Here is a 26,563-nt window from a genome sequence, read left to right on the forward strand (position 1 = left end):
ATTACTTAATAGTACTCTGCTAAGATGTGTTTAATGAAAGTGTTTTTTAATGATTATTGTCTTTCGTTTCAGTTGAGATCCAATGAATTTCTGAATTTAGACACCATATTGGAAGGTGTGTTGCACGGAGCCGTGGTTACACCATTGCGTTCACACGTGTATGGACTCTTAGCCAATAAGTTTGCTCGTCGTGGTGATGTAGCACTGCTGGCTTCGGGCATGCGGATTGCTCGTACGTTACCGCCGTTGCGTCTTGGAATCAGGGTACTTACATATATTGATTGTTAAATGTTTAGTGTGTATACGTATACATATATATAATTAAAGTGTTTTTTTCATTTTTCGCAGCCATCTGTAAGAGTTCCTTCAGATTCAGATATGACAATTATTTCTCAGTATTTAGTCAAAATGCAGGAAGCTGACTCGCCGTTGGATAAATTAGAAAATTTACTATCAGCCATATCAGCAATATTCAATGCGGTAAATTTAATCAATATGCGTATTTATGATATACATATGTGTAGAGAAGGTTAACTTATTTAATATTTTAATTTGTTTGATCTATCCACCTGTAAGATGTATTAATTTTAGAAATTTCAAAAAAATTGTTATATAAACAAAATCAAAAAAAAATGCCTAAACAATCTATTCATATATAATAACACTGAGCAACAAAAAAAAATTTAACAGAGCGGAGACTATTCAATCTATACCAAATTTGACTCATTCAATACGAATATGACAATGATGTTTGTTGGCTTTACCGTTTAAAAAAATTGAGCAAATTCTACAGATGTTTTTAGTGTTGATTGTGATTTTTTTATTGCTTTAAAATACTTATAATTAATTATCTAGTCAAAACAAGTCAAAAACTTACTTTTTTTATACCTTTCTTCCGTAATATTGTGAGACTTTTTTTTTTCAGTTTATCGCGTTTATAAGGATTAGTTTCTTATGTCAATATTTTTTGTTTTACCGAAACGTACTAATTCTAGTGGTAAATGATTTTAAATTGAGTTAAAAATGCTGTTGTATAGGATGATGCAAAGCGCGATAAAGAATGGAGAGCGCATCACTCCATCTCACTCGCTCACTTTCGATCGATGCGCTCCCGCTTCGCCTAGAACACTTCATAATGTAATTTAAAATCATTTACCACTCGAATCAATAAGTTCAGATAAAATAAAAAAATATTGTGATTGAAAACCAACCCTTATCAACGTGGAAAAGTCAAAAATTAGCGAAATTAGTTCATAATACTTCGAAAACAAAATATTTTTGTCTTTGAAAATTTGCTAGATACGTATTTTGAAGCATTTAAAAATTACAATCAATAGAATAAACATCTGACTATTGATTTCAATACTCACATTTGATACGGCAATACTAGATTTTGAATTAAAGACCGCAAAAGCCAAAAATTTGTAAAAAAAATGCACATTTTACTAAACGCTTATATCTCTTAAACGAGAGGAAGTCAACAAAAATCATTGTCATATTCGAATTCATTGATTCAAACTTAGTAAAGATTGATTAGTCTCTGCTCCGGTAAGTAAAAAACGTGATTTTTTTTTTGTTGCTCAGTATATTAAGTCACTTTTGTTTAGGTAATTATTTCAGATAATCGATATATGTATAAAAAAAAATCATTTTGCTTTCACATACCTATACATATGTACTAGTAATGGTTATATATAAAATTGGATATTTGATTAGTTATCAAATTGTAATACTATTTTTAATGTGTACAGATGAAAAGCAACGGATCGACCGGACCTTTAGGCGCTGACGACTTCTTGCCCGTTTTAGTTTTGACGTTAGCTCGTTGCTCGGTCGCTGGTGCCGAGCTCGAGGCAGAACTGATGGCCGGTTTGTTACCACCACCTCTTCTCGCTGGCGAAGGAGGCTACTATCTCACTACTCTCTTCGGTGCCGTAGCGGTATTGAAGAAACTAGCATCGTCGGAGCAGGATAAGACATTAGACGTAAGCTACCACTCAATATTATAACCATTTATTTGCTGAAAGAAACAACTTCTAAAAGTATTTGATGCTTTACAGTGGCGTACTGGATCATTGTCTTCAGCTACAAACTCGAACGGATCCAGCACTAATTTGGGAGCCGGGGGTGTGGCTCGGGTGCTCGTGCCCGACGAGGCAGCCGGCGCATTGAGGAGAGTCACACTTCCATGGCGATCTGGAGCTCGCGCTCGAGATCTCTGCAGAGCCATAGCTCACAGGGCTCGCATCACGAATCCTCAAGACTATGCACTATTCGCTCTACGAGACGGCGAAGGTCAGTTTCTCAGTTGTCGGCTTTATTCAATACGACTTGTCTGTGTGCTTTTTATTAAGGGCTTCCTTTTAATTTACAGAAACTTTACTCGGAGACGGTGATTGTCCGCAAGACTTCGTCACGGATAATAAAAATTGTATGCTGGCATACAAACGTATCGACGCTAAGATAGCTTGGCCGAAACAAGCACTCCAATCTTTTCCGTAAACAAAATCGTAATGATGACTTAATCTAACATGACATTTTTTTTTTTTGTTTTTTGTTCATTGTAATATTTTTTTCGAAGACTGTAAATTTTATTGTAAAGATTATTTTAATATTTATTTCATAGATCTGATCTGATTTGCGTGACGTTTTAATTTATTCATTGTAATTTGTAATCAAGCCGTTCAAATGCCGTTCGAACTATCGCTTTAACGCCAAAGATTTGTGCACCTTGCGTTTTTATTCGAAAGCAAAATCTGATGTTGAGATATTTCAACCGCAAATGCATCTACGGTTGACCATGCTAACGATGCAAGTGGTGTGATAGCTCTTGAATTGCATTTGGACGGTTCATTCGAATTCGTATCATCGCGACATTTAATCTAGTGCATAATTGCATATATATTATTTATTAAAATAGTATTAAACATAGGCGATCGTTCTTAAATTCATCGTCGTATACAAATAGTGCATTCAAAAAAACCATATTCTATTCAGTATTACATTGTATCCTTTTTGTACTAATCAACTATAATATTTTTATATATTGAATAATACTCAAATTTCATTATTTATATTTATACGATCAGTATCTTACGACAATATATTTCCTTAAAGTATTATACGGCAACGAACTGTGCATCAATTTTAATTATTCTTCATGTTAAATATATTCTAAATCAAATGGCTTATAGGATAGCTAAATATTTAATCTTTTTCTTGTGCCTACATAATAATTAATACTATATATTATTACATATATGCGATATTTAGTGGAAAACATTTTTTTTTATGTAAGTTTTTACTTCATAATAGATGCATATCACCATGTAAATTAATTACATTGAATATTTCATCATTGTTTATGGATTTAATGCCTGTGCAAATACATAATTAGCATTACTTGTTGCCTAAATGATGGATCTCATAATTGTATCATTTTTTTATAGTAACTTCTTTTCAACTTGTATTATGAAAAGAAATGTCAAATTTTTCAAATTAAACGTAATATCTACGTTCTATTGTTTTTAATACTACAAATACATAGCATATTAGCATCGTGCTTACAATTTGAATTTTGTATTGTTTATATTATTTGTCATCACACACTGCAGAATCAATAATTGGAATCTTTAACCCGGGAAACGAAAGATCAATAGGTGAGACTCGTGTATATGTAATGATTGTCAATTGATGAAAGTAGCGTGTATGATATTAAAAACAGCTATGATACTTTCGTATTATGATATGATTGATATTGTTTTCTTATTTTGGTTTTTATAAATTACTATTTTTATATACAATGAGTATTTTTCCACAAATGCACTATGAAATTTTGTATTTGTAAAATGAATTATTGACGCAACGATAGTGATCGTTAAATGTACACCATTGTAATGATGCAATCGCATTTTTCGTACGTAGAATGCGATACTATGTAGTATGAATTAATACATCAGTATTAATTTGAACGCATTAACGATAACCCAATTGTGATTATACATACATAATATTACTATAAAATTTAATTAGAAGATCTTGAAACATCCTGAATGAGTATTTTTAATATTAAATCTTTTCTATTAATATTTTAAATTTTTAACATACACACATAGGGTAACGATTTATTACATTAGATGCAATTAAAATGTATGATATAGTTTTATATGTTTTTTGTACTATGTGTCGCGTAGATTGTTATCACCTTTCTTGCATATGTATGTATATCGTAACATGAATGTATAAAGTGTACAAGATTTTTTTTCTAAAGAAGCTTCTTTCAACGTAGACTTTATCGAATAAGAAAGAATCATAGTCATTAATTGTAAAACTTATTTTTATTCACAGAACCATTTTATTATTAAATGTAACCGATACGCAAACGGGCGGCGTATAGTGTGGCAATTACCATGTATTGGATAATTAGCGCATAAGACTAATTAATTGTAATCACCTATGTTAATTTATTATTATTTTTTAACTATGTGATGTTTTATATTTACATATATATATAAATATTGTAATGCGCTTTCCCCCCACCCTATCCCCGTTCCCTCATCCTACCGCATTAATTATTGCTAGTTTGTATTTTGCTAGTCCTCAATTTTACTAATTTTTATTATTATTATAAATTTTTAATATATTATATTATATATCGATATCGTGTGTTATGAATACTTTGTACTTACTCCGAACTCGGGTACGACACATTGTATGTTTATTCATCGAGGATATTTATTTCCTCGTCAATCAATTAAAATAAATGAAAAAAGCATTTTATATTACAATTTTAGTTTTATTCATTCTTGTTTGACCTCTTTAAAAATTTTTTTCGTATATTTTATACCTATGTATGTATATGCCATAGTGACGTGACAGGTCACCCTAAATCAAATTTAACTAGGTGTGTACATATCTAAACGCATAAAGGTTTATGCATACTATCCAGCACTGCAAGGCAACAGCACGGCACAGCAGTGCACGGAAAAGACTATTCATACAATACAGCAGCTCACGCTCAGACTAGTTTTGACCGAGTGCAAGGCAAAATCGGCTTACATATAGATTACAGAGTGAGACGATACAGTGCAATATTGCTTGCGTCGTTTCGTCGAGGGGTTTGGTGCAAACGATCGACAAGCGCCAGACAGACTGAACAACAGATTAACTAGATGGCTGCTTTAAACGCAATTCTCGTCTTCACGAATGATAGATTGCACATCAGATGACGAATAACCTTTCGATGTGCACAGATGCAATTATTAAAATTGAGTTGGGTCTTTCTAGCGAGATTAATAAGGCAAAATTCGGAACTAAAGTATCAGAAGCACAGAACGTATACAGGGTAGGTATGTCGGGACTTCGGGTAGACTTCGCTTAGTGTAAGTGCGAGCAGTGCGCACGCATAAGGTACACGTGTCGTTAATCTGAGGTTCAGTCTGTCTGGCGCTTGTCGATCGTTTGCACCGCATCTACATTCTACATATATGGATACATTCATATGTTCCGTTATGTGTACGATGCGTAAACGATCGAAAAGCGCCAGACAGACTGAACCACAGATTAACGACACGTGGACCTTATGCGTGCGCACTGCTCGCACTTACACTAAGCGAAATCTACCCGAAGTCCTGACATACCTACCCTGTATACGTTCTGTGCTTCTGATACTTAAGTTCCGAATTTTTCCTTATTAAATTATTAAAAACTCGCCAGAAAGATCCAACTCAATTTTAATAATTACCATTTTAATAATTGCATCTGTGCTCATCGAAAGGTTACTCGTCATCTGATGTGCAATTTTTCATTCGTGAAGTCGAGAATTGCGTTTAAAGCAGCCATCCAGTTAATCTGAGGTTCAATCTGTCTGGCGCTTTTCGATCGTTTGCACCAAACCCGTAGAATGTGCCAAAGAATACTTTTCCTACTGCTGTTTGTCCAGTTGCCGGTCTGTGCTGTGGTAATGAGTAGACCTTTATATATGCATTCACTGTAGGTATACAGATATTAATTAGGGGTCTACCTGACGAGCCCGAATTAGTTCTTAGTGAATGTTAAATGCCTGAAAAAGGCGTGGTCAGGGGCGTTATCATCGGTGGAGTCAACGAATCCCCCCTCATACCCCAATACCCCCCCCCCCCCCCAGTTCGAAAATTAATTAATTAATTCGAAAAATATTTTCCATTCTCCTAGGACAGTGTTTCTTAACCTGGGTTCGATCGAACCCCAGGGGTTCGGTAAATTAGTCTCAGGGGTTCGGCGGAAGTCAAGACACACACCCGAATCATATGATTCGGGTGCCAATTAAGAAGGATTCCAATTAAGAAGGGTTCGGTGAATGCGCATATGTTGGGTTCAGTACCTCCAGCAAGTTTAAGAACCACTGTCCTAGGAGTACACGTAAAGGAAAGAGATGGATACGATAGCGAGAAAAATACTACGTGTAGTATTTAAACTACGCATTCAACATTCGAAATTCGTTGTGAATGTATCCGGATCGCAGAATAGTAGAAGAGATAAATAACTCGGATATTCTCTTCGCACGCATGTCGTGAGCTCAAATCGGTTATTTATCTCTTCTACTATTCTGCGATCCGGATACATTCACAACGAATTTCGAATGTTAAAATACTGTTAAAAAATATGTAAATAATATTCGAATGTTAAAAATTCTACACGTAGTATTTTTCTCGTTATCGTATCCATCTCTTTCCTTTACGTGTACTCCTAGGAGAATGGAAAATAATTTTCAAAATGATTAATTAATTTTCGAACTGGGGGGGGGGTTTGAGGGGGAATACTATATATAAAAACGGACTGTCGCTAAATATAATATATATAAAAACGGACTGTCGCTAAATATATTTGTATATTTGTATGTGACGGACGATCAACCATCAACCAGTATGGGGAACAAAATTTTTTTTTTTCATATTTTTCATTTTTTTCATATTTTTCATTTTTTTCATTTTTTCAGTTTTTTCATTTTTTTCATTTTTTCAGTTTTTTCATTTTTTTCAGTTTTTCAGTTTTTTCATTTTTTTCATTTTTTTCATTTTTTTCATTTTTTCAGTTTTTTCATTTTTTCAGTTTTTTCATTTTTTTTATTTTTTCAGTTTTTTCATTTTTTTCATTTTTTTCATTTTTTCAGTTTTTTCATTTTTTCAGTTTTTTCATTTTTTTCATTTTTTCATTTTTTTCATTTTTTTCATTTTTTCAGTTTTTTCATTTTTTCAGTTTTTTCATTTTTTTCATTTTTTCAGTTTTTTCATTTTTTTCATTTTTTCAGTTTTTTCATTTTTTTCATTTTTTCAGTTTTTTCATTTTTTTCATTTTTGCATCGGGGCGCTGGGGGCGAAGCCCTCGGGATGCCGAAGGCATCGGGGGCGCTGGGGGCGAAGCCCCCAGGGTGCCGAAGGCATCCGGGGTGCTGGGGGCGCCGGAGGCGTCGGCGGCGCTGGGGGCGAAGCCCCCGGGGTGCCGAAGGCATCGGGGGCGCTGGGGGCGCCGGAGGCGTCGGCGGCGCTGGGGGCGAAGCCCCCGGGGTGCCGAAGGCATCGGGGCGCTGGGGGCGAAGCCCCCGGGATGCCGAAGGCATCGGGGGCGCTGGGGGCGAAGCCCCCGGGGTGCCGAAGGCATCGGGGACGCTGGGGGCGAAGCCCCCGGGGTGCCGAAGGCATCGGGGGGGCTGGGGGCGCCGGAGGCGTCGGCGGCGCTGGGGGCGAAGCCCCCGGGGTGCCGAAGGCATCGGGGGTGCTGGGGGCGCCGGAGGCGTCGGCGGCGCTGGGGGCGAAGCCCCCGGGGTGCCGAAGGCGTCGGGGGCGCCGGAGGCGCCGGCGGCGCTGGGGCCGAAGGCCCCGGAGCGACGGAGGCATCGGGGGCAAAGGCGTCAGGAGGTCGGCGATGCACAAAACGTAGTTCGTAATTCGTAATCACTTCGTAATTCGTGCATCAATTTCTTTCCGAAACCAGTCGATTCAATATCTTTAACTTTATTTTTATTCGAGTTTCAATTCCTTTTCGAAACCACCCGTTGAAATCAACGGGTCCAACACTAGTATTTGTATATTTGTATATTTGTATATTTGTATATTTGTATGTGACGGACGATCAACCATCAACCAGTATGGGGAACAAATTTTTTTTTTTTTTCATATTTTTCAGTTTTTTAATTTTTTTCATTTTTTCAGTTTTTTCATTTTTTTCATTTTTTCAGTTTTTTCATTTTTTTCATTTTTGCATCGGGGCGCTGGGGGCGAAGCCCTCGGGATGCCGAAGGCATCGGGGGCGCTGGGGGCGAAGCCCCCAGGGTGCCGAAGGCATCCGGGGTGCTGGGGGCGCCGGAGGCGTCGGCGGCGCTGGGGGCGAAGCCCCCGGGGTGCCGAAGGCATCGGGGGCGCTGGGGGCGCCGGAGGCGTCGGCGGCGCTGGGGGCGAAGCCCCCGGGGTGCCGAAGGCATCGGGGCGCTGGGGGCGAAGCCCCCGGGATGCCGAAGGCATCGGGGGCGCTGGGGGCGAAGCCCCCGGGGTGCCGAAGGCATCGGGGACGCTGGGGGCGAAGCCCCCGGGGTGCCGAAGGCATCGGGGGGGCTGGGGGCGCCGGAGGCGTCGGCGGCGCTGGGGGCGAAGCCCCCGGGGTGCCGAAGGCATCGGGGGTGCTGGGGGCGCCGGAGGCGTCGGCGGCGCTGGGGGCGAAGCCCCCGGGGTGCCGAAGGCGTCGGGGGCGCCGGAGGCGCCGGCGGCGCTGGGGCCGAAGGCCCCGGAGCGACGGAGGCATCGGGGGCAAAGGCGTCAGGAGGTCGGCGATGCACAAAACGTAGTTCGTAATTCGTAATCACTTCGTAATTCGTGCATCAATTTCTTTCCGAAACCAGTCGATTCAATATCTTTAACTTTATTTTTATTCGAGTTTCAATTCCTTTTCGAAACCACCCGTTGAAATCAACGGGTCCAACACTAGTATTTGTATATTTGTATATTTGTATATTTGTATATTTGTATGTGACGGACGATCAACCATCAACCAGTATGGGGAACAAAATTTTTTTTTTTCATATTTTTCATTTTTTTCATATTTTTCATTTTTTTCATTTTTTCAGTTTTTTCATTTTTTTCATTTTTTCAGTTTTTTCATTTTTTTCAGTTTTTCAGTTTTTTCATTTTTTTCATTTTTTTCATTTTTTTCATTTTTTCAGTTTTTTCATTTTTTCAGTTTTTTCATTTTTTTTATTTTTTCAGTTTTTTCATTTTTTTCATTTTTTTCATTTTTTCAGTTTTTTCATTTTTTCAGTTTTCATTTTTTTCATTTTTTCATTTTTTTCATTTTTTTCATTTTTTCAGTTTTTTCATTTTTTCAGTTTTTTCATTTTTTTCATTTTTTCAGTTTTTTCATTTTTTTCATTTTTTCAGTTTTTTCATTTTTTTCATTTTTTCAGTTTTTTCATTTTTTTCATTTTTGCATCGGGGCGCTGGGGGCGAAGCCCTCGGGATGCCGAAGGCATCGGGGGCGCTGGGGGCGAAGCCCCCAGGGTGCCGAAGGCATCCGGGGTGCTGGGGGCGCCGGAGGCGTCGGCGGCGCTGGGGGCGAAGCCCCCGGGGTGCCGAAGGCATCGGGGGCGCTGGGGGCGCCGGAGGCGTCGGCGGCGCTGGGGGCGAAGCCCCCGGGGTGCCGAAGGCATCGGGGCGCTGGGGGCGAAGCCCCCGGGATGCCGAAGGCATCGGGGGCGCTGGGGGCGAAGCCCCCGGGGTGCCGAAGGCATCGGGGACGCTGGGGGCGAAGCCCCCGGGGTGCCGAAGGCATCGGGGGGGCTGGGGGCGCCGGAGGCGTCGGCGGCGCTGGGGGCGAAGCCCCCGGGGTGCCGAAGGCATCGGGGGTGCTGGGGGCGCCGGAGGCGTCGGCGGCGCTGGGGGCGAAGCCCCCGGGGTGCCGAAGGCGTCGGGGGCGCCGGAGGCGCCGGCGGCGCTGGGGCCGAAGGCCCCGGAGCGACGGAGGCATCGGGGGCAAAGGCGTCAGGAGGTCGGCGATGCACAAAACGTAGTTCGTAATTCGTAATCACTTCGTAATTCGTGCATCAATTTCTTTCCGAAACCAGTCGATTCAATATCTTTAACTTTATTTTTATTCGAGTTTCAATTCCTTTTCGAAACCACCCGTTGAAATCAACGGGTCCAACACTAGTATTTGTATATTTGTATATTTGTATATTTGTATATTTGTATGTGACGGACGATCAACCATCAACCAGTATGGGGAACAAATTTTTTTTTTTTTTCATATTTTTCAGTTTTTTAATTTTTTTCATTTTTTCAGTTTTTTCATTTTTTTCATTTTTTCAGTTTTTTCATTTTTTTCATTTTTTCAGTTTTTTCATTTTTTTCATTTTTTTCATTTTTTCAGTTTTTTCATTTTTTTCATTTTTTCAGTTTTTTCATTTTTTTCATTTTTTTCATTTTTTCAGTTTTTTCATTTTTTTCATTTTTTCAGTTTTTTCATTTTTTTCATTTTTTTCATTTTTTCAGTTTTTTCATTTTTTTCATTTTTTCAGTTTTTTCATTTTTTTCATTTTTTCAGTTTTTTCATTTTTTTCATTTTTTCAGTTTTTTCATTTTTTCAGTTTTTTCATTTTTTTCATTGTCGGGGGCACTGGCGGCGCCGAAGGCGTCAGCGGCGCTGGAGGCGAAGCCCCCGGGGTGCCGAAGGCATCGGGGCGCTGGGGGCGCCGGAGGCGTCGGCGGCGCTGGGGGCGAAGCCCCCGGGATGCCGAAGGCATCGGGGACGCTGGGGGCGAAGCCCCCGGGGTGCCGAAGGCATCGGGGCGCTGGGGGCGCCGGAGGCGTCGGCGGCGCTGGGGGCGAAGCCCCCGGGATGCCGAAGGCATCGGGGACGCTGGGGGCGAAGCCCCCGGGGTGCCGAAGGCATCGGGGGGGCTGGGGGCGCCGGAGGCGTCGGCGGCGCTGGGGGCGAAGCCCCCGGGGTGCCGAAGGCATCGGGGACGCTGGGGGCGAAGCCCCCGGGGTGCCGAAGGCATCGGGGGGGCTGGGGGCGCCGGAGGCGTCGGCGGCGCTGGGGGCGAAGCCCCCGGGGTGCCGAAGGCATCGGGGACGCTGGGGGCGAAGCCCCCGGGGTGCCGAAGGCATCGGGGGGGCTGGGGGCGCCGGAGGCGTCGGCGGCGCTGGGGGCGAAGCCCCCGGGGTGCCGAAGGCATCGGGGACGCTGGGGGCGAAGCCCCCGGGGTGCCGAAGGCATCGGGGGTCTGGGGGCGCCGGAGGCGTCGGCGGCGCTGGGGGCGAAGCCCCCGGGGTGCCGAAGGCATCGGGGACGCTGGGGGCGAAGCCCCCGGGGTGCCGAAGGCATCGGGGGTCTGGGGGCGCCGGAGGCGTCGGCGGCGCTGGGGGCGAAGCCCCCGGGGTGCCGAAGGCATCGGGGACGCTGGGGGCGAAGCCCCCGGGGTGCCGAAGGCATCGGGGGGGCTGGGGGCGCCGGAGGCGTCGGCGGCGCTGGGGCCGAAGGCCCCGGAGCGACGGAGGCATCGGGGGCAAAGGCGTCAGGAGGTCGGCGATGCACAAAACGTAGTTCGTAATTCGTAATCACTTCGTAATTCGTGCATCTATTTCTTTCCGAAACCAGTCGATTCAATATCTTTAACTTTATTTTTATTCGAGTTTCAATTCCTTTTCGAAACCACCCGTTGAAATCAACGGGTCCAACACTAGTACTATATATAAAAACGGACTGTCGCTAAATATATATATTTGTATATTTGTATATATGTGACGGACGATCAACCGTCAACCAGTATGGGGAACAAAAATTTTTTTTTTTCATATTTTTCATTTTTTTCATATTTTTCATTTTTTCAGTTTTTTCATTTTTTTCATTTTTTCAGTTTTTTCATTTTTTTCAGTTTTTCAGTTTTTTCATTTTTTTCATTTTTTCAGTTTTTTCATTTTTTTCATTTTTTTCATTTTATTCAGTTTTTTTATTTTTTCAGTTTTTTCATTTTTTTCATTTTTTCAGTTTTTTCGTTTTTTTTCATTTTTTCAGTTTTTTCATTTTTTTCAGTTTTTTCATTTTTTTCATTTTTTTAGTTTTTTCATTTTTTCCATTTTTTTAGTTTTTTCATTTTTTCCATTTTTTCAGTTTTTTCAGGCCCCGGGGTGCCGAAGGCATCGGGGGCGTTAGGGGCCCCGGAGCGATGGAAGCGCCGGGGGCGAAGGCCCCGCGGTGCCGGAGGCGTCGGCGATGCACAAAACGTAATTCGTAATCACTTCGTAATTTGTCATTCGTAATTCGTGCATCAATTTCTTTCCGAAACCAGTCGATTCAATATCTTTAACTTTATTTTTATTCGAGTTTCAATTCCTTTTCGAAACCACCCGTTGAAATCAACGGGTCCAACACTAGTAAAAATATAAACACAGATTACCTAAACACAATCTGCTTTAGGTCATCGTCTTTAGAGAGTCTTTAATTAATATTATGTATTAGATGTATTATGAGCATTTATAAGGATTTTAAATAGGTTTTTGAGCTATTTTTCTTATTATGCTGCCATTAACATTAGAATTATATAATACTATGATTACTAGAGGTAGGATAGCCAAGGTGCCGCTTATTGTTCCATTGTTGTAAATCCTTTGTAAAAAAGGTTCGGCAAACCTTTAACAATGCATTTACAACATTTGAACAATACGCGGCACCTTCTGGGTCCGGGCTTTAATGATTACTAACCAAATTAAATCAAATTGTAAAATTAGATTTTTTGATTTTGATTTTTAAATGCTTTTTATTATTACGAAATTATGTTCACAATACATCTTATATCTATTTTAATAGCTACTGATCTACTGATGATTTTCTATTTTACAATTTAATTTAATTTGGTTAGTAATCATAGAATTATATTATTCTAATGTTAATCTACCGCATAATAGGAAAAAGAGCTCAAAAACCTATTTACATTCCTTATAAATGTTCATAATACATCTAATACATAATATTAATTAAAGAGTTTCTAAAGTCGATGACTTAAAAATTGTAAAATAGAAAATGATCAGTAGATCAGTAGCTATTAAAATAGATATAAGATGTATTGTGAACATAATTTCGTAATAATAAAAAGCATTTAAAAATCAAAATCAAACCAGTTACCAATCCTATGACTATATTTTATACCTTAATATAAATGTTTATTTGTTGGAATCCGCAGCAAATTTAATGATCTTTTTTAATTATACCTTGTATCTACATATATGTGTTGTAATATTTAACTAATCCATTACAAACTAGGACAATATTACATTCAATAATGATCAGCTGCCCCAGTTACTTCTACCATACGTACCCATATGCATACATACACATTTATGTAAATACATATGTACAATCAATACCTATCTATGTAAATCAAAGCTGACACAAATGTTTCCTTCCTTGTGAAATATGGACATATCATGTCATATGTATGTTATTCAAAAAATCGGACACATTCGACCAAACAAATTAATTCAAAAAAACTGCTCAGAACTGTTTGCACATTTTTTTTAGTATGAATAAGGAACCACTTGGAAACCCTGTGTTTAGAGTGGGTTACCATAACGATCACTTACTTGAATAACACTTTTCGAGGTGAATCAAACCGAATGGAAGATGTTGGACAGCTCCACCTCTTACCGTGTAGCCCACAGATACACCGTGGCCCACCGTCGACCATGTATACGAGTGAGTAGCTATTACAAACACATCAATCACACCGGAGATTACCTGTTTGGTGTAATATTATACATGTACAATCCACGTAGAAGCCAAACGTGACTGCCCCGAGGTCTCTTATGGGTACAGAGCATACTGTGACCAGTCAGACGTATCGAACATCATCAGCTGTACATGCTAAGCTGCCTCGTTCCAGACCGTTTTCCAGTTTCTATCAACTGCATCCTAGCAGCTCTGGTGTGCATTATATGGCACACGTTGACGAATCTGTAAGTGTGTAACTGACGTTCAATTCAATTTTTTATATATTGTCAGTAAAATGCATTGCTATAGATGGAGTCGCACTCTCATGGAGCTAGAAGACAGCCAGTTTCAGAAACTAAAAGCAATTATAACCATCGAATTGGAGTACAACCTCGTCGATTAGCTCGTTCTGCAGTCGAGGTATGAAACGTAACTTGAAATATGTCATATTTAAGCACTTCAGACATCAACAATTGACCTCGAAATAAAAAAAAATAGTTCATTAACCCATTGCATTTCGAATTAATAAAGTTTATCCCAATCGAAAGCTTTAATCCAACAGAATACACTAGTGGTTAGCATATAATGCTTTTGAACAAAAGTGATCACGGGTTCGATCCCACTGGTTTCTGTTTGCCAGATCTTGAATTTGTGACTCCAGGTCGATCGTTTCCTATCAGAGTTTGCCAATTTATCTGATTTTCATTGAAACGGTTCCAACAAATTGGCAACCCAACCCATTTCGTCGCAAATTTCGAGTTTTCAACAATCTGGAATTTCGCTGAATTGTATAAAATGCTGCAAATTTGACCATAAATGTCTCTGTGGATGTTAATTGATATGTATTTACTGACCATAGATGTCTCTGTGAATACTTTGTATACTTGTATCAACGTACAATGTTTCGGGCAAGGAAGGCGCATTGGGATTACCTGTTAGACCTTGCTGGTATAAATTAGAAGAAAAATAAATAAATTATATGTTGATGTTAACCAAAGGCAATAAAATAAAATCTATGTTTATATTTACATACATATGTACATAATTCTAATGTATTTCGGCTTTCGAATTGCTTCTCTTCGATATGAAATCAACGACAAAGTCTGAATTTATTTTGCTAAATACTTCTTCCTAAAACTACGCATATAGAGACTTTTCATTATCTGAAATTTACATATGTACATCGCAGCTTAGAAAGATCTATACTCAAATAATTGATTTTTTTGGAAATATTGCAAGCTTAATCATAATAAAACAGTATCAGATTTAATATCAAACATAATACAAATTGCAGTTTGTATTTAAATACGGGCAATTTTCCTTTGGAAATCGCTTGAAATCATCCTTGGTCACGACAAAATGACATGAACGCTTAGGGTTAGACACATTCTCAAATAAGGAATACATAATATACACACCTGAAACTGATTTAATACATAAATATATGGAACAACTTAAAATATTGTTAAATTTCAGCATGTGGGAAGATATTCTGATCAAAGAGAAACACATCATCAAGCCAATAATTATACATGTGCCACCGATGACCCATATCGTAGTACAATGAAGTGTACACATATAAATTTTCCTTGTGACGCATCATCTTCTAATGATGTTACTTTCTGGTCTAAAAATACTTATCCTAAGGTGGCATTTTATAATATTCGTAACTATGTATGTGTGTATTAAGTGTAATAGTGAATTAATATGATATGCTAATTACATAGATTGTTGGATTTGATTCCTACAAACGAAATGCTTGGATGCCTTTGACTGTCGATATTAAGCACTCATTTTGGGGCGATGAACGATATAATATTCAAAAGCATGATAAATATGTGCCAAAACCTCAATATGTATTTCCAAGGTATGAATTTTATCACTTTGATTAAATGCTCAAAATCTGGCGTGCACGTTATATCAATAATAATTTGAATCTTTTCCAGAAATTTCTTATCGGAGACTAAGAAAGCTTTTGTACCCCAATGCTCAGCATATATGACTCCTATACCAAGAAACTTGTCTTGTGCATCAAACCTTTTCCCAGTTTGTGTCTAAAGATATGTAAATTCTTATTTTAATGTATTATATTGTATACTAGATAGATTAAAATATGATCTCATTGATATTAAAAATATTTATTTTAATTAAATTATTTGTTAATATGCGATTGTTTGCATTAAAACTTTGAATTTCCAATACACATATGTAATTGCTGTGACCTCTGATTTTGAATTTCAATATTGAAGGTCTCGTCAACGATCCGTTAAATGACATATTCTCGGTACACATTTCCAAATTTGAATAATATTCTAATATGATCCGACAGTAATGACTGCACTATAAATACGAAATATAAAATGCATCATTACAATAGGCATACATATGTATATTTACATACAAATTATACACAATGATAACAATAGATGCATGATTACGTCACGTGTAATTTTTCCCAGTTATTCCAATGGATATTATCAATATAAATAGACCTACATGTGTGCGCGTGATTATCAAATCAGGGTTGTCAGAAATCATTGATATATTTTGAGCGGTCAACATTTAAATAAAGACTTATCCGATTAACTACCGTCAATACCTAATAATTTTATACCAATTTATTACTAGGTTGCTATGTATTTAAGATAAATCACACCTGAAAATTTATCATTTATTGATCATCGAATTGCACAATTGTATCAATTTTTTTTATATTAAAAAAATGATATGAACTAGTCCAATGTTTTTATTTTATATGTAGTTTAGGTATTGTGCATCAACAATTATTGTGTTCGGTCATTATGGTGGATTTGACAATGAGAATGGTGACAATGGAGAACGATTATCCGGCTCTCCGGATGTAGTCACGACGGAAAATGTGCAAATTTATAGGCATTCGTTGACAGGCAAGCGATCGACTCACGCTACATCCGGTTTTCCGAGCTTTTCCTGCACGCAATACTATTCATAATTTTCTCATTTCTTTCTACCTGTATATTTCCTGAAATGAAAAGAATAAAATTGCTCTTGAAGTATTCTGAATAATTTCTTATTAATTGAATATACATACAAGTGAATTTATTTCTTATTTAAAATGCTATATAATGAAGCATAAAATAAATAATAATTTTAAATATATATAACATTTTCAAAATAAATTCTCCAACATTATTAAAGCCTGTGAATTTGTGAAAGTTTAACATGCAACTGATCGCCTTCTCTTTATTGCTAATATTACCAAAATGCTGCCATTCTATAAACAGAACATCAAGTCAAAAGGGTGAGTTCACTATTTATTTTATTTTTGATTTTGGTTTTTAAATGCTATTACTAAATTATGTTCACAACTCATCTTATATCTATTTTAATAGCTACTGATCTACTGATCATTTTCGATTTTACAATTTTGTTTTATTTGTGTTAGTAATTAAACTATTATAATCTTAATGTACAGCATAATAGGAAAAAGAGCTCAAAAACCAATTCTTATCAGTGGCGTATATTGGGTGTGTGCTAGGTGTGCGGCGCACACCCGTGAAAACCAAAGACCACATAAAGTAGTATTTTAATACAAAATAATGTGTTGTTGTATAAACAGGCATTGATGTGTATGGTGTATTTACCGCGTGCGCTAAATGTATGGTGTGGTGTATGGTGTGGTGTGCAGTCTGCAGCGTGTTGTGTGTATGTAGTTTGTGCGCCGCGACGAGAGAATACCTATGCCGTGCAGCAAATTGGTGGGTTTGGTTGGAGTGTGCAGGCGGATATTCGCTTGTATAGGTTTGTTCGCGATATTAAGACGTACGGTGTGCTACGACTTCAGAGCACCGCGCACCGCACCGCACCGCACCGCACCGCACCGCACCGCACCGCACCGCACCGCACCGCACCGCACCGCACCGCACCGCACCGCACCGCACCGCACCGCACCGCACCGCACCGCACCGCACCGCACCGCACCGCACCGCACCGCACCGCACCGCACCGCACCGCACCGCACCGCACCGCACCGCACCGCACCGCACCGCACCGCACCGCACCGCACCGCACCGCACCACTCGGCAATTGACCGAATGCGATGCGACACGTGGTCTCGTACTTTTTCGCACATTCGTATTTTTATGGTCATATCTCAGTCATACCTCTAATAACTAATAATGGCTAACAGTGTTCAAGACATTTTAACTATTCCGTTTTCAAATAGAAGTTTTGAGATAAAATTAAAAATAATTAAAGATGGGAAACCGTGTCCGTCTCTTCCAAATTTATCCAGTTTGCATAAAGAAAAAACAAAAGTTTACACTAGACATTTTTGCGTTTCAAATTATAAAAAATTCGAATGGATTACAGGCTGTGAAATTCGATCCAAACTTTTCTGCTGGCCATGTTTATTGTTCTCCAAAGATATTAATGTGTGGAACAAAGAAGGATTTGCTGATCTCAACCATTTGACAGCAGCACTGAAGAAACACGAAGGATCGCAGGCACACGTTCAATCATTTCTTTCCATACAAATGTTTGGCAAACAACGAATCGACGTATTAATTGACAGTCAACGTAAAGCCGAAATAAGTCGACATAATGGCGTTCCCCAAGGATCTCACATGGGACCAGTCCTATTCAATATTTTTATAAATGATATTATAAATATATTTAATGATGTTAAAGTGCTCTTATTTGCAGACGATTTAAAAATATTTAAATGTATAAAAGACACTAACGATTGTGCTACTTTACAAACTAATTTAAACTCATTAAACGATTGGTGTTCTTTTAATAAATTATATTTAAACATTAAGAAGTGTTCTGTTGTCAGGTTCAGTAGGTCAAATAACAAAATTATTTATAATTATCATATAAATAATGAATCATTACCATCATCATCGCTAATTATAGATCTAGGAGTTATTTTTGACGACAAATTAACTTTTAATTCTCATATAAATTTTATCACAAAAAATGCCATCAAAACACTTGGTTTCTTAATAAGAAATAGTACTCACTTCAAAAATGTAAATACGATTAAAATTTTATACACCACTCTGGTTAGAAACCAATTAGAGTACAATTCTACCATTTGGTCTCCTTATTTAATGAAACAAATTAACATAATAGAGTCAGTGCAAATAAAGTTCACTAGATTCATCAAATTTAAATTTTTTAAAAGTCATAATCACTATGTCAGTAACGTTATTATTTATAGGAAACTTAATTTGCTAAAATTATATGACAGAAGGAAAATTAACGATATTTCAGTTCTGTGTGGTCTTCTTAATGGCACTATTAAATGCTCTGACTTGGTGAGTTTAGTGTGCTTCCATGTGCCGGGTAGATCAATTAGATGTAACCATCTTTTTGATATGCCCAGATTTACCACTAATTACTCATTGAACTCAGCTATGTTGAGACTGCACAGAGTTGGAAACGAATTATCCATGGTCGATTTATTCATTGTTAGTAAATATAACATGAAATCTATTTTATTTAAATATTTTTTTAATATAATGTAATTTATTTTGTAGTATATGAATGTATGTGTATTTTTCTTTTATATTTCATTTTAATTTTTTTTTCTTTTTCTTTCTCTATTTCCAACATGTAAAATGGTCAATTTTTTCTTGACCGTAAAATAAAATAAAATAAAATAAAATAAAAAAATAAAAAAATAATGAACAAGTAATTAAAAATAGAGATGTTTTAAAACGAATTATTAACGCAATAATCTATCTAGGAAAACAAGAACTGTCCCTGCGAGGTCACGACGAGTCATGTAATTCCGTAAACAAAGGCAATTACATTGAATATCTAAATGCTCTTCGAGAATATGATTCTGTTTTAGATACTCATTTAAATACTGCTACTACCTTTCGTGGTACTTCTCCAAGTATACAAAATGACATAATCGAAGCAATCGCTCATGTTATTAAAGTTCATATAAAAAATGAAGTAGAGTCAGCAAGTTTTGTTGCTATTATTCTCGATGAAACTTCAGATATAATGACAAAATCACAGCTCTCAACAGTTTTACGTTTTGTATGTAAAGGCAATGTACATGAACGGTTTATTAGTTTTACAGACGTTAGTGCTGATAAAACATCTAATGGTCTATTCCGTCACGTGGTGAACATAGTTGAAGAATTTAAAATTCAAGACAAATTGGTTGGACAGACTTATGATGGAGCAAGTGTAATGAGTGGACACGTAAATGGTTTGCAATCCAAAGTCCTCAATGCTTATCCTTTTGCTCTTTTTACACACTGTTATGCTCATGTATTGAATTTAGTATTGCAGCAAGGTCTTTCTGATATTAAAGAAAGTAAATCATTTTTTCAAACTTTAAATGGATTGTCTACATACTTTTCAAAATCTTCCAAAAGAGTATTCGCTTTACAGGAATTTGTGACAAAAAGACTTCCCTCTGTAGCACCCACAAGGTGGAATTTTACATCTCGTTTAAGTAGCACAGTACAACAATACAGAAGTCAATTTACAGATTTTTTTCGACATGTTATAGAAAATTGTGAATTATGGGACACAGATACTGTTATAAAAGCACGAGGGTTTTTAGGCTTTTTAGAGGATTTTCAAACAATTAAACTTCTTCAAATTTTTTCAAAACTGTTTGGAATAACTGATGTTTTGTATAACATTCTTCAATCTAAATCTTCGGACGTTTTATATTGTTGTAAAAAAATTAATGATGTTTTGCAGCAACTGAAATACGAAAGGGATAATAATTTTGAAATGTTATGGAATAATTATTTAAATGAAAAAAATGATGATCATGATCGTAGGCCACAAAGATTAAAAAATTATTCAGAAGTAGAAGATAAAACTTCATTTCGTCAATTATATTTCAAAATAGTTGATAGCATAATCGCACAAGTCGAACGTAGATATTCTTCACTTTCCAAATTAGAATATTTCCACCTTCTTTGTAATGATAAATATGACGAATATAAAGAAAATTTTCCAAATGTTTTAATTAATAAATTAAAAGATTTTTATGGATCACTGTTTGATTATATTCGATTGAAAAACGAACTCATTGTGCTATATTCCAGCTCTGAATTTCCAGAGAAACCTGTTCATGAATTAATACAATTCATGACAAAAAATAACCTCGAATCTGGTTTTAAAGAGGTGTTTAAGCTGGGAGAATTAATATTAACGATACCAAGCAGTACAGCTTCAGCAGAACGTTCTTTTTCGGCGCTGAAAAGAATAAAAACTTGCTATAGAGGTACGCAAGGTCAAGATAGATTATGTGGCCTTAGCTTAATTTCAATAGAAAAAAAGTTATTGGTGGAATTAAAACAGAAAGACACATTCTATGCAGACGTGATTGAAAAGTTTATGTCTCAGAAACGTCGCATTGAACTTATGTATAAATAACTAATAAATTAAACATTTTTGTAATGCAAAACGAGTATTTTTTTTTAATTGCTAATTTTATACCCTACGCCCTACGGCATACACAGCACACCCGGTATTAACACCCACCGTCCGCCACTGATTCTTATAAATGCTCAAATAAATTTTTATAAATCTTATACATAATAACAACTAAAGACTCTCCAAAGTCAACAATCTAAAGCAGATTGTGTTTAGGTAATCTGTGTTTATACCTGACATTTTGTTGTAATCACCGAGACTCTTTACAAATGTGTTAGTATGGTTATTACTGATTCTATCATAGAATCTACTGGTTAGTTTGTTAGTCTGTGACTAACGGAATATTATTTATGGCATACAGTTTTTTCAGGTTAGTGGGTGTGTTATAAATTATTTTAAGGGATTTATTATTTATTTTATTTAATTAATGTCCGTTTTAAATAAATTTAACTACACGATTCAAAAAAACTGAAATATAAACTTAATTTAGTTATTAAAAATACAATTATACTAAAGCACCTGCTTCTTTTGAAAGCTGTTTTTCGCTAATATCTCAATACAAATGTATTCTATCATCCTCTATTTTATTCCAATAAAATTTCAAGCACTTCAATAACCAGATTTCTAAATTGTACATATATTGTTTATTTTGACCATACCACATATACCTCATAGTAGCTTTTGCTGTTTAAATTCAAATAAAATTGAGGTTTCTCATTTATAAATGTATCTACATCCTCATCATGCCATACATCTCGTACTACTTTTCTATTTAACTAATGTTTTTTAATTAATTGTTTGTAACAAGCATTCGCATATTTCCTAATCAACGTCAATTGTCATGTTAATCAGAGCGCATTTCGAAACAGTACGCTCTCTGGCAGAAAAAATCAAGTTCAAACAAACAAATCCTCTTTTTTTTTTGGCAAAGAACAAAAGTGTAGCGCCATTGTTGAAACCAACCCAACCAGAAAATTCAGTCGGATTAGCAAACAACTATAATTTTTTTAATTGTATATATTTTTACGTGGGAATAACGAACGGAAGGGGGTTGATTCACATCGTCGATTGTCGCAAAGTCACATTGCCCTTTACAATTGTTTCGAATTGCATTTAGATCATCAGGGCAACGATTCAGATGAGTTCATGTATACTAAATTTATTTAAATCAGAATGCTTAGTTACATAAGAATATATACAACATTTTAATAAACAATACGGGATAAATTTATAAGAACAATTTTATTTAATTTGCATTATTAATTTAATTCAAAATGTATGTTTATTTCAGAAGCACTCATTGTATTAGAAGAGAGTGAAGTAGAAGAAACTAGACCGGAGAATAGAGCCGGCTTTGAAGAAGTATGCCTTTTTAATCATCCATTTAAAAAACTTTATTCATATTAATACTTATATTTCCTTGGTGCATTATTATGCATCGTGTATAGAAATGATCACAAAACTTCATCTATTGTTACTATGTACATAGATAAAGTAAAAAGTATTAAAAAATACGTATTTCAATCTATATATGATATTATATTATATATAATTCAATTTATATGTCTACATCAATAAAAAGAATCGTTTTTTACTGTTAGTTTCTGCTAATGGTGAGATTCCAATATAAAAACAACAAATTATTTCTGTTCAAATTTTTTTAGAAACTTTATATTAACTTAATCTTAAATATGACTTTTCCATTATCATTTATTTATAGTAATTATATTTGTGCAAATATGATGTAATACAATTTTACGCTCATATTCTACATCCATATGCGAGTGAATCCATCTCATAAAATTTAATAATCTAAATATGTACATACTACGCACTCTCAATATTTTATGTTTGAAATATTCTTATATTTAGACTCAACATAAGCAACTTAGTTCCCTAAAAAGGAGACATAGCCGCTCAAAAAGCAGCCCCGAGGGTCTAACTGTTCTATATTATGTATTTCCCATATGAAATTTAATTGTGTATGTAGAATGTATCTATAATATAATAAAGCTAAATATAATTTTCAGGATGTCTGCGCTCCTCAAAGTATATGTATGCCAATCACTTCATGTCCTCTCCTGGATGATTTGCTAGACAAGTCTTGCCTAGCCTCAGACAAGTAATATTTTCATAAATTCATAGCACAAACTTGTTCGTTGGTTGAAGCCTGTCTGTCATACATTTATATTCAATTCCTTCATTCAGTATTGATTTATATATTCTTTCATTTCAGTCAATGACATTTACATTTCAATTCATTGACACTCAGATACATTTCCATTCCATTATACCAGTACCATTAATCAGTTGATCAGTTAAAAATCAACATTGTTCAGGTACTTCCGTAGGTTGACGGCACTCACATGCGGATGGACCAACGGAGAAGCTCGCATCTGTTGTCCCCCTGGTGGAATGACTTCTATAGGATCTCCCAGATATCCAGGGGGACAAGGATCTCCTCCAGGAGTCCAGTCAGATGAAGGAGACACTGGTTCCAATCCCCAGCCAAGAGCTGAATCGTGTGGCAGACCCATGGTGCAAGCCCGAAACTATGATGGAATCGGCTCACATCCTTGGGTTGTCAGAATCGGCTTTAAAAGTAAATATTTAAAGAGAAATAAATTAATAATATCATCGCAAACTTTATAAGAAACGATATGTATGTTTTAGACCAAGCGTCAGGTCAAATGAGATATCCGTGTAGTGGATCTATAATTTCCAGGAGAGTTGTGCTTACAGCTGCGCATTGTGCGCTTGCCAAAGCAGATGGTTTCAAACTGTGAGATGCAATTTTTAATTGGAATGAAATTCATTATACTTGTGGAAAAATAATTTGAACTGTGCTCCAGGTCCTCGGTTTCCATAGGGGAGTGGAACACAGAAGCTGACCCCGACTGTGGAGACATGTTCTGCGGTAACTCTGTTCAGGTTGTACCGATCAGTCATGTTATCGTCCATCCAGGATATGATAAAAAGATTTATCGTCATGATATTGCTCTTGTGGTGCTCCGAGAAGACATGAAATACACCTGTACGTTCGAAAAAATTTACTTTTAGTATATGTATATGTACATCCTAATTTCTGTATGATTTTTACGTTTTGTAAGAATCATTTTACAATACTTAAAAAAAATGCTAAAATACAACAATCATTATATTGTAGTGACAAGTCTTCCGGTGTGCGTGACGGAGTCGTCCCCTCCAGCAGAAGGAACTCGCGCTCTTCTATCAGGTTGGGGACGTTTACCAGGACAAAGGGTAGCAAGATCGGAGCGCCAACTGTTATCAGTTCCACTATTATCACTAAGAGATTGTGCCGCAATTTATTCAGCGGCTGCACCCCTTTCCACGGCACAACTGTGCGCCGGTGCTGAAGCTGGACAGGATGCTTGTGCCGGCTTTGGTGGAGCACCCCTTGTTGTTCTCGTGGACGGCAAATATACCCAAGTACCCAATTAATGTGCATTATTAAAATTTCCATAAACTACTGTAACATAGAGATTAGGTGGGTGGCGCTCGTGGACCGATGGCTTACGAGCGCTAATCACCTGATCTCTTTTTCGCGCCAAAATGTCCTCGCCGAATGATTGAGCCATATGCAACGGCCAATGGGATCGCCCCACTCATCGACCAATAGTTTACATGTGTATGTATGTATGTATGTGTGTTGTGCCCAACGGGTATAAATATGGGGCACTCTCAGCCTGGAGACCATTCCGACCTGGAGCTCCGACGGGAGCACACGAATAAACACCTTCTACAACCCTCCTGTGTCTTTCTCTCCGGTTCTGGAAGCCCCCTCTTCACGTCCACGCAACATTGGTGTCAGTCAAGTGGAATCGGAGATGAGCAGAGCAACGAAGATGTAGAAATCGACGATCGAGGACATTTTGGCGCGAACGAGAGATCAGGGGATTAGCACTCGTAAGCCATCGGTCCACGAGCGCCAGCCACCTAATCTCTAAGTTACACTACATATCAAATGTAACTAGTGCATACTACACATATGTATATGTATACAGAGGGCTTTTTCCCATGTAACACGGTGGAACGGCGTTCCGGAACCTTTTTTCTCGGCATTTTCAAACGAATATTCTATATGATACAATTTAGCTTCGGTTTACCTGCTACTCTGGCACTTTGTGCAGAGTGTAGACAGTTAGTCGAAACGTTTTTCGACATTTCAACTATATTTTAGAAGGTATGCTAAAATTGTCGATCACAATATGACAATTTTATCATTAAAATTATTTTTAAAAACTGCTGAAGGGTTGCATTGTATCATACATATTCATTGGGATGTTATCTTTGGGATGAAAGTATAATTAACATAAACTTTATTTGATTTTCAGATTGGCATTGTGTCTTTTGGTTCTGAAAAGTGTGGCAATGCAGGTGTGCCTAGTGTATATACTAATGTATACAGCTATGCCAAATGGATCACAGAGAACTCTCCACCAGCTTGAATCATGATTCTGAATTGTATTAAAACCATTCAAAATAAATAATAATAATATTACTGGACTAGTTTCATTAACATAAAAAATTGTGTATAATTCGAAATTTCAACTATAGAATTATTTTTCTCCATATAAAATAAATATGAAATCAATGCAATAGCTGTATATCAAAATCTCAACAGGCACATTCCATACATGTATCAAAGAAACAGAAATACTGATCGGTATCTAAGGACTGTCACAAACCACAAATAATAAGCCTACAAATAATCATCCTCCAATATAGTTCATTTTAGCCAGTAGGAATTAATGTGGAATTAATCATAATTTAAATTTCATTTGTGATTGGTTTTTGAAATCATTTATTTAAAAATAATCGCAAGAAAATCGCAATCAATAATTTGATGCCAAAAATGATTTCGAAGATTTTTTAAATATTCATTAATACTGTTAATCCAAAGATGAAGACTGTTTGATCCAAAAATAGAGAGCATATACGTATGTACATCTACACTCAATATATGTACTCCTAATAATTATGTGATCTAATGTTGGAGACGAGGAGTACAGATAATTGAAGAACTCAGATAATCTAAATTATCTATATATTATATAAACAGTTATTATATAATTTTTCTAACATATACGATATGTTCGCGCTTTTAATATATTATTTTAAGAAATTATATGATTATTTATTCCGAGGATGATTTTTTACTTTATAGTTTCCTAAGATAATTTATACTGCTATATTAAAAACTCTATTAGTCAATTAATTAAAATCAATTGTGAACAGAAGTCTGCCATGTGCCAATTCAATTGATATTTGTACTTAGTAACAATAGATGAAGTTTTATGATCATGCGAAAATTCAAACTCGTGATTTTGACTGACTCGAACCCAGAATCGATCACTGATCACATTTCAATGATCTAGAAAAAATGTTAACACCGTTAGTCCTATCGAATTGA

General features: G+C 37.1%; 2 protein-coding genes across 2 annotated transcripts in view; both read left to right on the forward strand.

The window, feature by feature from the left end:
• Positions 1–3,512, forward strand: part of spri (Src homology 2 domain-containing protein sprint) — a 120,498-nt gene extending 116,986 nt beyond the window's left edge. Inside the window, exons 20-24 of the mRNA XM_077446544.1 lie at positions 73–264; positions 349–480; positions 1,752–1,985; positions 2,061–2,295; positions 2,375–3,512. Of these exons, the coding sequence (XP_077302670.1) occupies positions 73–264; positions 349–480; positions 1,752–1,985; positions 2,061–2,295; positions 2,375–2,502 (921 nt within the window). The 3' untranslated portion in view covers positions 2,503–3,512. The remainder of the gene's footprint in view (positions 1–72; positions 265–348; positions 481–1,751; positions 1,986–2,060; positions 2,296–2,374) is intronic.
• A 10,034-nt stretch (positions 3,513–13,546) lies between these two features.
• Positions 13,547–25,598, forward strand: LOC143909100 (uncharacterized). The gene is made up of 17 exons (XM_077427002.1): positions 13,547–13,582; positions 13,627–13,719; positions 13,800–13,979; positions 14,044–14,154; positions 15,211–15,381; positions 15,462–15,601; positions 15,681–15,780; positions 16,496–16,667; positions 22,421–22,491; positions 23,002–23,085; positions 23,160–23,251; positions 23,469–23,539; positions 23,615–23,731; positions 23,803–23,911; positions 23,982–24,163; positions 24,296–24,579; positions 25,485–25,598. Exons 1-17 carry the CDS (start codon positions 13,547–13,549, stop codon positions 25,596–25,598), a joined length of 2,127 nt encoding a protein of 708 aa, XP_077283128.1.
• The last annotated feature ends 965 nt before the right edge of the window (positions 25,599–26,563 follow it).

This window comes from Arctopsyche grandis, chromosome 3, assembly GCF_051622035.1.
Source record: "Arctopsyche grandis isolate Sample6627 chromosome 3, ASM5162203v2, whole genome shotgun sequence".
NCBI classification, from domain to species: Eukaryota; Metazoa; Arthropoda; class Insecta; order Trichoptera; family Hydropsychidae; genus Arctopsyche; species Arctopsyche grandis.